Source organism: Miscanthus floridulus, chromosome 8 (assembly GCF_019320115.1).
Source record: "Miscanthus floridulus cultivar M001 chromosome 8, ASM1932011v1, whole genome shotgun sequence".
NCBI lineage: Eukaryota > Viridiplantae > Streptophyta > Magnoliopsida > Poales > Poaceae > Miscanthus > Miscanthus floridulus.
The window spans coordinates 60,869,164-60,886,500 of NC_089587.1; the positions used below are offsets into that span (position 1 = coordinate 60,869,164).

The 17,337-nt window shown below is 45.5% G+C and overlaps 1 protein-coding gene across 9 annotated transcripts in view; it reads left to right on the forward strand.

The window, feature by feature from the left end:
* The first annotated feature begins 13,369 nt into the window (after positions 1-13,369).
* The window catches only part of LOC136476493 (uncharacterized), a 30,716-nt gene continuing 26,748 nt past the window's right edge, over positions 13,370-17,337 (forward strand). For 4 of the 9 annotated variants that reach the window (XM_066474354.1, XM_066474355.1, XM_066474352.1 and 1 more), the window contains exons 1-9: positions 13,370-13,848; positions 14,396-14,705; positions 14,837-14,872; positions 15,024-15,078; positions 15,365-15,440; positions 15,515-15,600; positions 15,691-15,853; positions 16,330-16,417; positions 16,826-16,973. In XM_066474354.1, coding sequence (XP_066330451.1) covers positions 13,802-13,848; positions 14,396-14,705; positions 14,837-14,872; positions 15,024-15,078; positions 15,365-15,440; positions 15,515-15,600; positions 15,691-15,853; positions 16,330-16,375 — 819 coding nt within the window. In that variant the 5' untranslated portion in view covers positions 13,370-13,801 and the 3' untranslated portion in view covers positions 16,376-16,417; positions 16,826-16,973. Of the gene's footprint in view, positions 13,849-14,395; positions 14,706-14,836; positions 14,873-15,023; positions 15,079-15,364; positions 15,441-15,514; positions 15,601-15,690; positions 15,854-16,329; positions 16,418-16,825; positions 16,974-17,157; positions 17,286-17,337 lie in introns of those variants that run through there. The other 5 variants (XM_066474357.1, XM_066474359.1, XM_066474351.1 and 2 more) reach the window with 4 other exon arrangements.

The window sequence follows — 17,337 nt, forward strand, 5'->3', positions numbered from 1 at the left end:
TGTGCATGTACATCTCATGAGCATTGATCTTTCCCAAGATTTGTGTCGGTGTAGCGGTGGAGAGATCACCTTAGTGTAGCACGGTCACAATATGGCCATATTTGTCAATGGGAAGGACACTCAAGATTTTTCTCACAACATCAGAAGGTGACATTTGAGTTAGTCCAAGCCCATTGACTTCCTCTACAAGAACATTCAAACGTGAATACATCTCATTAGCGCATTCTTTAGGAAGCATCTCAAATGAATTTAGCTTTTTAATAACAAGATGATAGCGTTCCTCACGCTCACTCTTAGTTCCCTCATGGAGCGCACAAACATCCGACCATAGTGCATGGGCATCTTTGTGGTTTCTTACGCGATTGAACACATCTTTACAAAGGCCTCTAAAGATGGTGTTGCGAGCCTTTGCATTCCATTTTTCATAGTTCACTTCATCACCTTGAAGTTGTGCGGGATTCTTAGGTGTTGGGAACCCTTGAGAGGCGGCTTTAAGTATTCCTACGTCTAGAGCTTCTAGGTACGCCTCCATGCGAATTTTCCAATATGGAAAATCATCCCCCTCGAAAATAGGAGGAGGTCCATCCCCGTGAGACATCTTGCTCTAAGCGGTTAAGCTTAAAAACATGAGCACGAGGCTCTAATACCAATTGAAAGGATCAAGATGCCCAAGAGGGGGGGTGAATTGGGCTAATTCTAAATTTTCTTTCAATAATCAAATCCTACGGATAGCCCAATTAATCCCTTGTGCCTATAAAAGTGTTTATATCAAACTAGCGCACAAAGGACTTGCAACCTATGTTCCAAACTTACTCTAGCATTGCAATTCTATGAATGTAAAGACAAGTATTGAATTGCTCAAAGTAAATACTCAAAGTAAATGCTCAAAGTAAAGAGAGAGGAACGCGGTGATGTTTTGCTGAGGTATCAAAGAGTCGCCACTCCCCACTAGTCCTCGTTGGAGCACCCGCGCAAGGGTGTAGCTCCCCCTTGATCCGCGTAAGGATCAAGTGCTCTCTATGGGTTGATTCTTCGACACTCTATCACGGCGAATCACCCAAAGCCGCTCACAACTTGAGTTGGGTCACCCACAAGCTCCGCCGGGTGATCACCAAGCTCTAATCACCACCAAGCCGTCTAGGTGATGGTGATCACCAAGAGTAACAAGCACGAACTCTCACTTGACCATGCGAAGCCTAATGAGAAGATGGATGCACACTTGTCTACTCTTGATTCACTAATGAGGTTTCACTCTTGGATTCTCAAATCACAAACACCTCACTAGGACCTTGCTCTTCTTGGCACTCACAAACGTGTTTCTCAGCTATTGGAATGAGCAAAAGTGACTCCACACACGAGTGGAGCTTCTATTTATAAGGCAGCCTGAAAAACGAACCGTTATGAGCTTCTGCGGGATGACCGGACGCTCCGGTCGTGTTGACCGGATGCTCCGGTCAGTTCAACCCGTGAACCAATAAAAATGTATTGATCGAACGCTGGCAGGGTCCGGTCAGCACTGACCGGATGCATCCGGTCGCATAAAACCCTTACTGGAACCTTACTGGACTCAATCGGACGCTGAACCCTCAGGGTCCGATCAGTACTGATCGGACGCATCTGGTCACAGATTCCCTTCTCTGGAACCTTACTGGAGTCGACCGGACGCTGCCTTTCAGCGTCCGGTCACTCGACCTCTCTAGCGTCTGGTCGCATCGAACGCAATCTGCTGATAAATGAACTGACCGGACCCTACGGCTAGCGTCTAGTCGCACCGGGGCCAACGTCCGGTCAGTATTTGACCCTCCATTCACTTCTAACTCTCGATCATATGTGAATAAAGTTTGCTCCAAAGGATCTGAGGCATTCATAGGAGCTACCTAGAGCTAGTTTTAACAAGTGTGCACCACACCTTACTCACTAGACTCATCTAGGTCAAGCTACCCGTCCATACCCCCCTTAATAGTATGGCCAAAGGAAAAACAAAGTCCTAAACTACTCTAAGTGTCACTTCAACTCCAATCGACACTTAGAACTAGTTATCCTTAACCTTGTCATCCATCCTTTGAAAACCGAAATGATTTCCATCGTAGGGGCATGACATCCATGATCGCCCAATCAATCTCCATTACCATGACCTAACTTATTTGCCTCTGCAAAACATACGTTTGTCACAGTAATCTTATATTGTCATTAATCATCGAAATCCAATCTAGGGGCCTAGATGCTTTTAGGAAGATATTTCCATGGATTTCATTGTGGGTTTACCCTGCACAACCAATGGTTATAACTCTATTTGGGTCATTGTGGACCGTCTCACAAAGTCTGCTCATTTTATTCCAGTGAAGATTTCATATACAGCCAGGAAGTATGCGGAGATATACTTTGATCAGATTGTGACCCTACATGGAGTTCCCTTGACTATCATCTCTAATAGGGGATCAGTTTTTGTCTCTCGCTTCTGGGAGCAACTCTAGGAGTGTCTTGGGACTAGTCTCCTCCGTAGTTCAGCTTATCACCCCTAGACTGATGGCCAAACAGAAAGGGTGAACCAAGTGCTCGAAGACATGTTGAGAGCTTGTGCCATTTCTTTTTCGGAGAAGTGGGATGAATGCCTGAAGTTAGCTAAATTTTCTTACAATAATAACTATTAGGAAAGCATCCGCATGGCACCATTTGAAGCTCTATACGAAAGAAAGTGTAGGACACCACTCAACTGGGTTGAAGTGGGAGACCATAGGTACTTTGGGCCTGAGTTCATCAAAGAGGCTTGAGATCGAGTGAGTATTATTCGGAGTCACTTAAAAGCAGCTCAAAGCCGACAGAAGGCTTATGCCGATAAGCGAAGAAGGCCCTTGGAGTTTGCAGCTGGAGATTATGTGTATCTCAAGGTGTCTCCTATGAGAGGGGTGCATCGATTTGGTGTCCATGGCAAGCTAGCCTCTCGATATGTGGGTCCTTATTAGGTGTTGGAGCAGTGTGGCCCAGTTGCTTATCGTCTCCAGCTTCTAGATATTTTATCTATGGTACACAATGTGTTTCATGTATCGTAATTAAAGAGATGTTTGCGGGTTCTGAATGAAGCTGTGGAAATTGAAGGGCTTCCCCTCCAGCTAGATTTGACTTATATTAAGCATCCTATCAAAATCTTGGATGAGAAAGAAAGAGTGACCAGGAACAAAGTGGTAAAGTTCTACAAGGTGCAGTGGCAAAACCATTCAGAGGATGAAGCCACCTGGGAGCAATAGAGTTACCTATTGTAGCATTACCTCCACCTTCTCACCGGTTTGGATAGTTAGTTGCTGCACCAAAAATGTATTCCCTATCTCTTTCTCACACTAGGCACATGAAATCTTAGGTCGAGATTTTGTTTTAGGGGGGTAGATTTATAACACCCTCGGTGTTACATTGTATTGTTTTTGCTTAGACACTGCATGAGCATCTTACTTATGTGCAAATGTGTATAACATAAAGTATAAATCAATATACGGTACTTGAAATGTTTCTCCGAAACAAGAAACAAACGTTATGTTTCATGTCGCTTGATATCGTTTAGTATCCTAATCGGATTTTTATCAAACAAAAATGCTATAAGACGTTTATGCGAACTTTGATAAAGTTTGTAGTACGTACTTCGTAGGCGACGATGAAATATGTGCGGTTGAGGACGAGGGTAGCTAGCTAGTACATCCAGTAGATCGGAATTGGAATTCGACGCGAAACCGTTCGGAGTTACGTCAATTCGTGTAAGTTTAAAAATGGGTCGATGAAGCCACTTTTGGCAATTTTTGTAGAGAGACTGGGTTAAGAACTAGTGAGACATTTTGGCACGATTGGCTAGCCTTAGGTACCCTTTTCTGTGTAGAACGACTGGTTTGGCGGTTGTAGCATTCGGGTTTGAGTTTTGAGCCACTTTAAAAAGCGTGCATGGCACATGGTTCATCTCCGAGCACGGTCACCACCCTCTGCTTGGCCTGGCACCGCTGCTGGCTTGCCAGCACGTACTGCCATGCCAGCCGTGTTCCCACTGCTATGCCTGTGCATGTATGCATGCGCATGGTCCTTGCGCTGCTGCTGTGGGCGAACGTATCTGCCCGGCACCCGCATGCTTGCACGCAAGAGCACCACGCCTAGGTCCTGGCGGCTCTGCTCCCCCTTTAGCGCGTCCGCCATGGCTACTGCTCGCGTCGCATCATGTCGCGTCGCTCACCTGGTGTGCTGTCTAGCACTGTTGTCCTGGTACTGCTCCCATTGACGCTGGTTGTGCGCGCGCGTGGGCTCGTCCGGCTTGTCGTGTTCTCACGATTTCGCTCAAGGCCACGCCAAAGGCGCCAGTCACTTTGCCTGCAAGGTTGTCGGCTGGTCGAGCCATGCCAAGCAACCGAATCGATGCGCTGCCCTTTTCTATGTACCGTGCACGTATGGCAGTCACGTGGAAGGACGGCGTCGTGACAAACTAGCCACTGTGGTGGTGGTACAAGGAAAGGACACCAATTTGGAATTCTATCGCCGCCGGCCGCCATAAGTCCTTAGGAGTCGCCGCTGCAATTGGCCTCAACTGCTCCACCATTTTCCAATTAACCGTGTGAAAGCTCTAGTTTGGTTTTGGTGAATTGATGAAACCCTAAGTGCTAACCTAGTTCATCAAGTGATCATGAGATAGGTAGCACACTTCAAGTAGAGAAGCAAATGAAGATCATAACATGACAATGGTGATAGCATGGAGATGATCAAGGGCTTACACTTGAAGAGAAGAAAGAGAAAAACAAAAAGCTCAAGGCAAAGGTATAACTTGTAGGAGCTATTTTGTTTTGGTGATCAAGACACTTAGAGAGTGTGATCACATTTAGGTTTGATAGCCGTACTATTAAGAGGGGTGAAACTCGTATCGGAATGCGGTTATCAAAGTGCCACTAGATGCTCTAACTCATTGCATATGCATTTAGGATCTAGTGGAGTGCTAACACCCTTGATAATATTTGTGAAAATATGCTACCACATGTGCATAAGGCGCTTTCGGGAAAATGAAATGTCTATTTTCTATTGCGCCGGATGCAAAATTCTTGGTGATTGGCATACTTGAGCAAGGGTGAAGAAGTAAGAGTTGAAATGGAGTTGATCAAAATGATGCTGGCGTCGGTCTACTGACCGGACGCTGGGTCACTCAGCGACCGGACGCTGAAAGGCTGCATCCGGTCGAGCTGTCAGACGGCACAGTGGCTAGGGTTGAGCACCGGACGCTGGCTGCGTCCGGTCAAGGTGGACCGGACGCGTCCGGTCGAAAAAACATGCCTCGGGGAGCTTACTGGAAACGACCGGACGCTGGGGCTTCAGCGTCCGGTCAGTTTTATTGGATGCATCCGGTCATGCTCGGGAGCTTACTGTAAACGACCAGACGCAGGGGCTTCAGCGTCCGGTCAGTTCGAAGGAGCAGCGTCCGGTCGAGGCTGATGACCGTTGAGTCTGGACACGTGGCTGACATCAAGCGACCAGACACTGAGAGCCAGCGTTCGGTCAGTCTGACCGGAGCGTCCGGTCAGAACGCGTTTTGCCCAGTGAAGGGGTATAACGGCTCTATTTGATTGGGGCTCTATTTATAGCCCCATGGCCGACTCAAGCTCATACTCTTGGCCATTTCTATTGACATAGTATACTTGTGAGCTTAGCCAAAGCCCTCCCACTCATCTAGATCATTGATTCATCATCATAGTGAGATTGGGAGTGAATCCAAGTGCATTGCTTGAGTGATTGCATCTAGAGGCACTTGGTGATTGTGTTTCGCTGTGGATTTCTCTTATTACTCTTGGTGGTTGCCGCCACCTAGACGGCTTGGAGCAGCAAGGATCGTTGAGTGGAGGAGGTGATTGTCTCCGACTCCGATCGTGGTGATTGTGAGGGGTTCTTGACCTTTCCCCGGCGGAGCGCCAAAAGGTACTCTAGTAAATTGCTTGTGGCTTGTGTGATCCTCATCTTGTGTTGGTTGTGCGGCACCCTATTGAGGGTTTGGCGAGTGATGCCAATCAGCGCATGAACCCCCAAGTGAGTGAATCGCCACAACGAGGACTAGCTTGCCGGCAAGCAAGTGAACCTCGGTAAAAATCATTGTGTTCATCATTTGATTCCAAGGTGATTGGTCTTCATTGTTATTCATTCTTGTAATTGATTGGCTCCTTCCTCGACACGGTGGTATAACCTTCTTGCCCACTCTCTTTACACTACCGCAAACTAGTTGTCAAGCTCTTTAGTGTAGCTAGTTGTGAGAGCTTGTTAGTTTGGTTAGTGTGGCTCTTTAGTTAGCCTTTGAGAGCACACTAATATAGGGTAGTGTCATTGCTCTTGTGTGAATTGACACTATCTAAACTAGAATTGTGGTAGGTGGCTTGCATTTTTTTGGTAGGCTAGCGCAACACTCGCTTCGCCTCATAATTGTCTAACCATTTGGTTAAGTGTTGTTATAGAAATTTTTATTAGGCTATTCACCCCCCCTCTAGCCATCAGGATCTTTCACCGTGCCCACTGCGAGCCCAAATCGTTAGCGTGTGAGTGAAGCCGTCCCAGCTTTCGTTTGGCCTTCAGCGAGGTAGGACGGGGCGTTTCCCCTCGGCGGGCTGCCATGGCCGGCGAGACAGAGTTCACGGCCGGGGCGCTGCTCTTGCTCGTTTGTTTCAATCGGGCACGACAGTTGCCTCTCCTTGACTCATTTTCCTCATCCGTGCAGTGGTCTGTCGACGGTGTAGCAGGCCACCGGGAACATCTTCTCCGCGGCCAGCGTGAACCGGGCAACCTTGCACAAGCAGAGCAAGTAGAGCAGCCGGCGGTGCGTACTGTTGCTCTTAGCTTGTTGACGTCATCTCTACGTCATCCTTGCGTCACACAGGTTATAGGGCCGCTTTCTTGTGGAAAAATAAACCCTTGAATGCATTCAAATACGCCGCCTTGCTCTGTTGGGCGTGTCCGCGCAGCCGCCTGGGCCAGCTCCCCGTGCTAGGCTGCGCTTACCATCCGTGCGCGCCTCGCACCCGCGCCTGGCCCGCCGTTCATGCTCGTCGCGTGCTGGGCCATCCGCGCCCGCCTGGTTGGGCTACGCTCGCGTCCTGCGCATCGCACTGGGCCAGCCGTGCCCGCGCTCGCCGCTCTAGGCCGCGCCTGCGTCCGCGCCGCCACCTGGGCCGACCATGCGTCGCGGTCTGCGCTCCGTCTGCTAGGCCGCGCTGCCGCGTCAGGCCACGCTCGTGTCGCTCGCGCGTGCCCCCGCCCGCCTTGCCACTCGCACGTGCGCCCCGCTTTGCTAGGCCAAGCCGCATGCGGGTTGGGCCGCGCTGTGAATTGCGTTTTCCATTTTCCAGTAAATTGTAAATGCTTATTCAGTTTAGTTTTCGAGGTAAACTTTGATAATTTGTGGTAAATCTTGTAGATGTTCAAAATAGTGAAACCAAGTTTGTTAGGTTCACAAAAATACCATCTACTTGTTAGTATAGTTAGATTACAGTTAGCTGTGGAAAGTAGTGGGTCATAAATTCAAAACTAGAGAGCTAATATTATGTAGATTAATATTTGTAGGAATATTTGTAGAAAATTGGTGATAGCTATAGATATGAAAATTTTATAGTAGCCTCACTAGATTATTATGTACTTGCTGTAAATTTTGTAGCCTTAGAGTTGGATGATAAATAGAGTAGCCATTGTCCTTACTTTATCGTATATAGAGTAAATCAGCGTTAGGAGTAAAAATACCTGTAGTTGCTATGATAATAATGAATGTCGTACTTCAAACTTGTTATCGATAACAAGAGATAGCTTAGTACCATGGTTGCTAGCACTAGCTTAGTAGTTAGATAGATGTACTTTTGTTTTAAGAACTGCTGTTGCTATATTACTAAGTATTGCATCATCATGTCATACATGTAGATCATGAGTTGGTTGAGTTCGTGCCCATCGACGAACAGGAGTACAACGAGGTGATCGAGGAGTACGATGAGGAGATCCTCGTACAGGAGGAAGCCCCGGAGCCTATTGGTGCTGACCTTACTGACCCGTCGCCTGCCCAAGGCAAGCCCCGGTGTATAGCCCTTATTTTAAATGATCACTGAATATATATCTATGATGTGTATTTACGTTACAGGTATTTTATAAAAACTACATGTATAAATATATCTACCTATGAGTCCTACTAATACAGGTCGAGTAGCTGCTATGTTTAGGAAATCGATAACGTGAGTAACCTGCCGTTACTCATAAGTAGATGATAAACATGACCACTCATGATAAAATGGTAAAGGTAAATGGTGACCGGGCAGTGATATGGTTTGGGTATTGGTTGGTATAAAGGGTTGTGTCCTGCGGCCAACAGGGCATAGCCCCGTTATATTTTTTCTCCGTCTGAGTCGATTAAGGACCGGTCATTGCATAAGGTATCGTGGGCAAGTCACAGATTTATTGTCCCGAGCGCATACTTAGGTATGGGTGCAGGGAAGACTTGTTGCTCTCTTGTCGTGGATCCGGCTCTTTCCGGATCGACTGATGGGAGGTGGGATGGTGGAGGTCCTTGCACCGCACTGAGTCCGGGACTCAGGAGTAGGGGCCTGGAGTCCAAGTTTAGACGAGGACCTGGACACCCAGGACAGGAGGGCAATGTATAAGTTCTGCTTGTACCTGGGGTACAAGCGGGGCGTGTGTTTTCGGGACACCCAGCTAGACACATTGATTCACGAATCGCCGGGCGATCCGGTGCGGCTTGTCTCGTGTTTAGCACCGTAGTAAGAATTGAAAGTTGAAAGGAGAAAAAATAGAACTGATTGCTCAACTCTTGCTTGAAAGTAGAACATGTGCTTATATAGACCGGATAGATAATAACTTAACGCCACTGATAATAATAATATAAATAAGGACTCACTATTAGTATTGCTTTCTGCTAAAAGAAAACTAGCAAACTATAAAGCTTATCATATTCTTTGGAGTCGGGAAATTATTCTCACTAGTCGTATAAGTCTTGCGAGTACATCGTGTACTTAGGGTTTATTTTACCCCTATTGCAGGTGATGCATGAGAAGTACCTTTGTGTGGAGGATTCTTCTGGTGGGCTCAGACGGTATCCTCGCTCCGATTACTAGATGTTTATTTAAATTCCGCTGTTTATCATTCCGTACTCTAGCATTTGGTATTGTAATAATGTACCTTTTAAGAAACTCTGATGTATGAAATGAACAAGTATTGCAACTCGTTCTCATTATTGGATTTTTGAGAAAAATATGAATCTTTCGTATTCTCCTTTGGGGTGTGTCCGACGGATACCGTCCGCTGTAGCTTGCTTTCGAGGTGTTTAGTTTCTGGTGGAAGACGAGCGCCATCGTAAATGTATTCTTTTGCACCATTCTGCCACCCTGCGTCCTGTTCACTACTCTGCACCGAGTGAGCGAGCGAGTGCACGTCTCTCTCTCACTGCATGCACCTGCAGCGTGCCGTCCCGTCCCGTGTCGGAGGGAACGCGGTGTGGTGTGTAGGCTCCGTGACCTCTTGCGCGCTCATCGCATCCGTTGACAGCACCTCATCCGACGGTCACAGAATCGAGTGAGCCAAGAATTAAAAACACTCGTGTGCCCGCTAGATTTACCTCATTAACGTACTTTACGAGACGGATGCAAAAATTGTTAAAAAATAGTTTAAAAAAATGTAAACAGTTTATATTTAAAAATAGTTTAAAAAATTATTAAAAATAAAAAAATTGCGAGATGATGACTGCGCGGCAGCTTTTTGATCGCAACAAACGAACAAAACCGAAAGCCAGTAGAGGGCCGGGTGCGGAGATCACGGCATTGTTTAGATGCCATTTAAATTCCAAGTTTTTTCATTTTCTTTCCATCACATCAATTTTTAGCCGCTTGCATGGAGTATTAAATGTAGATAAAAAAAATAACTAATTATACAGTTTAGTTGGAAATCACGAGATGAATCTTTTGAGCCTAGTTGGTCTACGATTGGACAATATTTGCCAAATAAGACAAAAATAATACTATTCATCAGGTTAAAAAAAAATTGTAAAGTGATCCAGACCCACATGGTAAAGCGAGAACGGATAAGACGGGTGCCGAGAGTGAGTAGACGGGACGAGGCCACAGTAGGGTCAGAAGAACTGGCCGCTGGTAGCACTGCTGCCGCTGCAGGCACAGCCTCTGCCGCCCCGTCTCCATCCGAGTGGGTGGGTGGCGCCACAGTAGGGTGAGAAGAACTGGCCGCTGCTGGCTGAACGAGGGTGGCGTCAGCGGCAGTTGATGGAACTGGGCCGGCAATTAGGGCGTGTTTAGATCAAATTTTTTTTTTTAGGTTTTTGGGTACAGTAGCACTTTCGTTTTTATTTGGTAATTAGTGTCTAATTATGAATTAATTAGGTTCGAAAGTTTCGTCTCGCGATTTTTCACATAACTGTGCAATTAGTTTTTTTTCGTCTACATTTAGTACTCCATGCATGTGCCGCAAAATTCGATGTGATGGGTACTACGTAAAATTTTTTGAATTTTGGATGGAACTAGACGAGGCCTTAATGGCTCGCCCATGCGTCGTCCTCCTGCCTCCTCCCGCTCTCCCGGTTTCCTCACGGAGGCAACGGCTCGCAGTGGCTGCCACGAGCCCACGAGCGGGCATCACACGGTGCTGAATGTGATCACTGCTTTGCCTAGAGAGAGCAACGCTACGGTGCTGAGCTTGGAGCTTGGACCAGCTTTTCGTGTCGTGTGTTTGATCCATCCGGATCATGATGCCTACTCCTGCGTACTGTACCGGCTACGAAAACAAAAACAAAAACAAAAACAAAAAACAAGAATAGTAGCTCAGCCAGACAGCAAAGGGAATCACGGCGATAATAGACGACACGGCGCTGCACGCGGACCATGCCGAGACGGGGCGGCAGAGGCTGTGCCTGCAGCGGCAGCAGTGCTACCAGAGCGCTCGCATCCGGGCCTCTAGTGGCTTTCGGTTTGAGCTGTGTTTAGTCGGAGGAATTTGGATTTTGGGTTACTGTAGCACGTTCGTTTTTATTTGATAAATAGTGTTTAAATATGGACTAATTAGGCTCAAAATGTTCGTCTCGCAATTTCCCACCAAACTGTGTAATTAGTTTTTCTTTTCGTCTACATTTAATGCTCCATGCACAGACCGCAAACATTCGATGTGACAGATACTGTAGCAACTTTTTGAAAGTTAAGGTGTAACTAAATAAGGTCTTGGTTTGCTTATTGCGATCAAAAAGCTGCCGCGCGGCCTTCGTCTCACGATTTTTTTTATTTTTAACATTTTTAAAACTATTTTTAAATATAACAGTATTTAATTTTTTTTAAAACTATTTTTAAAACTATTTTTCCATCCGTCTCATAAAGTACGTTAATGAGGTAAATCTAGCAATCACTCGAGTGTTTTTTCTTCTTGGCTCACTCGATTCTGTGACCGTTGGATGAGGTGCTGTCAACGGATGTGATGAGCGCGCAAGCGGTCACGGAGCTCACACACCACACCGCGTTCCCTCTGACACGGGACAGGACGACACGTTGCAGGTGCATACAGTGAGAGAGAGACGTGCGCTCGCTCGCTCGCTCGGTGCAGAGTAGTGGACGGGAGGCACGAGGCTGCAGTGAGAGAGACTTGCTCGCTCAGCGTCATGCGTCAAATCAATCACGTCCTACGCCTTATCACGCCATTCGTGTCACTGCCGGGTCTTGTCGCTGCACTCCTACCGTCTCAACATCCGTATCGTGGCAACGTGATTTTACCGCGCTATTTAAATAGATACGACAAAAAATATTAGTTTTTAAAAAAATTAACATTATTATATTTAAAAATAGTTTAAAAAATATTAAAAATAAAAAAAAATTCAAGACGGGAGGCAGGATTCGCCGCACAATTACCATCAAGCCGCTGCCTGTGTTTATTTACTTTTTACAAAACAAACTCATTTTACGTTCCTTCCCACCGGTCAAAGCGGCCGCTGCCAGTGTTTGCTATGCAAAAGGGAAGAAGGAAGGGTCTGTGTGTGCGCGGCACGGTTAGCATTGTCACGTCGTTCTGCTGGCTACCGTAACATCATCTTATCCCCTGCCATCCTCCTACGTGCTATAGGACACAGTGTCATACGCCTAGCTAGTATGGGATGTCGCTAGTCCATTGGTCCGTGCCATGCTCCTACGTGCTATAGGATACAGTCTCATGCACCTACGGAGTACTCCCTCCGTCCCACAACTTCTACGATACCGTTTGTCTTATTTAAAAAATTTAAATAAATACTATTTATTTTGTTATGATTTATTTTATCGTTAGAGATATTTTCATAATAATTTATTTATTTTATTATTTGCATAAAAAATTTAAATAAGATAAATGGTCAAACAGTAATCGTAGAAGTCAAAAAAAATTACGTTTATTTATGGGACGGAGGGAGTAGCTCGCATGGGATGGTTGCCTCGCTAGTCCATTGGTCCGTGTCCGTCCGCAGTGCCAAACCAGCTGCTGATTCGTCCGTCCGTCTGGCTGCCCAGCTGTGACAAAAAAAAATCAGTTTCTACCACTAGCAAGTATACGTTGGGAGAGGCAGGGAGGGAGGGTCAGCTTCTGCTGCTGCTGCCCCGGTTCTCCCTCCCAGGCTCTCAGGGGCCGTTTGGTATGGATTCTTGGACGGCTCGAGGAGTTGTTTTTCGGCTCTCGCAACCAAACGGCAAAAAAACGGAGGCGCTCCTCACGCGGAGCCCCGGAAAAGGCGCTGAGAGGAGATGGGGGAGAGAGAGGGAGCCAGAAAAACTAGCTTCCCCCCGCTCCGTCACCTGCTGTGGGTCCAAGTGCAGGACGATGGGCAGATTTGCCCCCACTGGCCGAGCAGGCGCAGGGTCGCCGAAGGCCACCACTGAGCGAGCGCTGGTCACCGGAGGCAGCCACCGCGGGAGCACGGGTCGCCGGGGGCCGCCACCGCGTGAGCGCCGGTCGCCGTGGGTCGTGGGAGCGCCGGACGCCGGGGGTTGCGAGAGCGCAGGTCGCCGGGGGATCCCAGGCGCGGGCGGCGGCGGGATGGCATGCGGCGTCCGGAGGTAGAGGAGGGGCTCACTGGGGGTCATGGGAGAGCGGGTCGCCCGGCAACCCCAGGCGCGGGCGTCGATGGGCGTGTGGGCGACCGGAGGTAGAAGGACGAGGTCGCGTCTCTCGCGCTGGTTGGACTGCGAGCGACGGATAAGGTAGGAAAAAAGAAAAGAAAAGAAAGGAAAGTTAAAGGAAAAAAGAAGGAAAAAAAAAGAAAATGATATCATCGTCGTTTCATCCTTTTATCTATCAGGAGAAGCGATATAACCATACGGTTCAAAAAAAAATACTAAAGCTCCTCCAATAAATCTAGTCTGAATCCACGACTGAAGCTGTTTTCACCGGAGCCGGAGCTCTACGAACGGACCCTCAGTCTCAGACCACACCTAGCCGTCGCCCCTGCGCCGGCCGCCGCTCATAGCTCTCTGCCGGATGGAGCTAGCAGGCCGCCTCACCCTTCTCTCCGGCCGCGCCACCCTTCTCCCCGCCCCCCTCTCGGCCTCTCCGCCGCCCGCGTTTGCTAGCTCGCTCGCCCTCACGCCCCTCCGGGGACGCCACTCCTAGCAACCGCGTTCGTCAGAGCTCTCCGCCGGATGGAGCTAGCAGGCCTTCTCTCACCCTTCTCTCCGGCCGCGCCGCCCTTCTCTCCGCCGCTCTCGGCATTTCCGTCGCCCGCGCCTGCTAGGTCGTCCTCACACTCGTCGACCACAGTAGGTAGTGGCGGTGGCATCCTCTCCTGCCCCAGAAGAAAATGGGAGAAGAAGAAATGGGAAACCCGGATGACCAATCGGGGCCGGGGTAAGTGCTCTCTCGCTCTTACATATCTTCCTTTTCACCAATTACAGAAGTACTAGTTGGGGTTTTGGGGACTTGGGGTTTTGAGGAGAAATTAATTCAAAGGATTTTTTTTTTTCTGTTCGTGACTAGTTTAATGTTTTGGAGAGTGTGAAGTTGTGTGCTTGGCTGCTTGCCCTGTGTAGTATGAATGTTTCCACACATGTTACTCAGTGTAGTACTACAAGTAGTAGTAGAGAAGATGCAGACTTTTTTTTTCAAGCTTCGATTTTATATGCTTTCGTTAATAATGCCTGTTGGTAGTAGAGAAGATGCAGACCCTTTTTTTTTGGAAGCTTTGATTTGATATGCTTGCCCTTTTTCCTTGTCAAAAATAGCAGTATGTTCTAGTGCTCGAGTCTTGTACACCAAATGGCTCCTGATTACAATTTTCAAGTTATGTCCAGTCGGAATCAATGTCTATATATATCACCGCTGGATATATGATCTACCAAGCCAGATGCCTCAACATGCAACCTAACACAAATCTTCTTTGTTTTCATTATGTCAGGAAATATAAACTGAGTGTTGTATTGGATGACTTCACTTGGAAGCGTGAAGACGACACATCTTTCAAGGTGGATGACGGTGAATTCAACCTTGGGAGAGACATCGACATCACAACATTCGCTTGGAGAAGGCTCTGGAATGAATTGGAGGGCCATGCTACGATTCCTAGTGACGTGGATATTGAAGTCAAGATGTGGAAATGTAAAGATATGAAGGTCAAGACTCGCGATGATTTAGTATTTCCACATGATTCAAACTTTGAGGGACAAGATATTGTCCTCCATATCAAGGTGGTGGAGAAAACTGGAATGGTAAGTGAGGTGCAAGTTTAGCATCTGATCACAAGCCACATGCAACTTAACAATAACAATGTTTTTTTTCATTCTTGCTTCACTTGAGAAGACACTTAACAAATGTTCTTCTTTTTTTTTCTTTTGTTCAGGACATGAGTGTTGGGGATATTGATGCAGGCACAAAGGTATGCATAAATATCTAATCGCACTAAATCATAACCCTATATGTTTGCATCTTTTCTATTTCCCTATATACATATGCCCTATATACATATGCAAATCCTAACTGTGTATGTTTGCACCTTTCCTACTTCCCTATATACATATAATATGCAGAGGCGAAAAATCGATGAGATAACAAGTAAGAAGACTAGAAAGAAGAGTTCTAAAGGTATCGTCTATCACTTGGATTAGCTATATATGTATTATGTATCTTGGATTAGCTTTAGAATTTAGAAATTCATACATGTATCTGATTAGTATCTTGGATTAGCTATCACTTGGATTAGCTATATATGTATTATGTATCTTGGATTAGCTTTAGAATTTAGAAATTCATACATGTATCTGATTAGTATCTTGGATTAGCTATGTATCCAGGATTAGTATCTTGGATTAGCTTTAGAATTTAGAAGTATACTTATTCTATTTTGTATTCTGTGTGTTGTGTGGCACAGAAAAAAGACAAAAAACACAAGCCAGTGTATCGAAGCAGCTATCAGAGGCTTGTGGGCTTGTCAATCAACGTTTGATGTTAGTAACTATCTAGCTTTTTTCAATTAGAAATTAGCTTTCTTCAATGATTAACCTCTCCTCTCCACATGCAGATGTTATGCAAATTTGGTATTCCAATGCTATTCATTTACAGAACCACTTGTCTCATATTTGTTTAGGGATGACTACGGAGAAGATTGTGTGTCTCTCTTACTCACTATATCTTCACTCATATCAAATAAATAAATATACAAACATTTTAGAACATTTATGCACCATTTGCATGCAGGTGGTGTGAGTAGCAAGTGCTTCTTGTGTGACCTACGCCGCCTTATCGAAGATGCAAGGACAGAAGAAATTATAGATCCCAAAGATCTTACTCGTCATATCAAAGACCTTCGAGGAGAATTCAACAAGGTTGGCCAACAACAGGACCCACATGAATTTGTAATGTAAGATAATGCATGTCCCTTTTCGGTTCCCTTATGGGTCATAGGGGGTGTTTGGTTTCTATAGGTCCTCCTAAAACTAATGTCATATCAAATATTTAGACACATGCATGAAGTATTAAATATAAACTAATTATAAAATTAATTATACAACTTGCGACTAATTTGCGAGACGAATCTTTTAAGCTTAATTAATCCATGATTTGACAACGTGGTGCTACAGTAAATGTGTGCTAATAACAGATTAATTAGGCTTAAAAAATCGTCTCGTAAATTAGCCTCTATCTATGTAATTGGTTTTGTAATTAATCTATATTTAATGCTCTTTATTAGTATCTAAACATTCGATGTGACATGAATTTTAGGAGCAACTAAGGAACCAAACACCCCCTTATTATATATGTCTTTTGCTTGGTCGGTCTATTGGTTTTATTATGTGTTTTGTGATGTGACTGATGTGATGGTGTGTTTTTGTGTAGTGCAACAAATAAACTCATGGAGACAAGTTCAAAGAAGCATGGATAGAACATTGTTGAAGATATATATGCTTTTAAGATGGTTTATGAGGTATGTAATTCCACACTTAAATTCAAGTTTCGATGAGGGAGTTTGTAAGTTTTGAGAAATAAGGAAAGTTTGTAGGGAAGTTTTAAGAAACAAGGGAGTTGGCATTAGGGAAGTTTTCATGGAAGTTTGCATTATTAAAGCTTAAAAAGAATAAAAGATTAGAAAGTAGTTAATGTTAAATTTGTTGAGCGCTTTAACATAACAATCGCCATATAAATTTGTTAGCGCTTTAAGTTATCAATCGCCATATAAATGGGAAAAGCATACGCACTCATCTCATCCTAATGATAAACACTCCTTTGCTAAATATTTCACAATTTAGTGGCCTCACGTCCTTTTGTCTATTCTTTCTCACCTCTAACTCCTTTGCTAAATATTTCACCTCTAACTATAAATTATGCATGACAGCGTGAATGTATGAACTGTCAAGAGAAATGGGAAGAAACACCATTTGACTATCGGTTTTTGGAGTTGAAGGTAAAATTTGTGCATCATTGGAAGAAGGCTTGGAGCTATTTTTAGGAAAAGAAAAACTTCCTACTTCGGAATGTGCAAAGTAAGTTTGGTGCACTTCTTGTTTATGCGCTTTTAGATTTCTTTTTTCTTTGACATGATTACTAATTGCAAATCAAGGAACAAGCAACATAGAACACATCTTAAACATATCTCAGCCTTCTAGGTTTCATATGTGACAAATAGGTGAATATTTTGCTACTGTATGTTTCACATGTGACAAATAGGGCGGTGAGCGTGGAGGTGGTCTCTAGTGTTCAGCAGGGGCTTCAAAGCTCCAAGGGCTCATGCCCAAGGTGCCCAACTCTACATGATCATAGCAGTAGCTTAATTAGGTTCACAGCTCGATTGATGTATCACACATCATACGTACAATCTTCTCATTGTCCATCGGCAAAATATAAGAC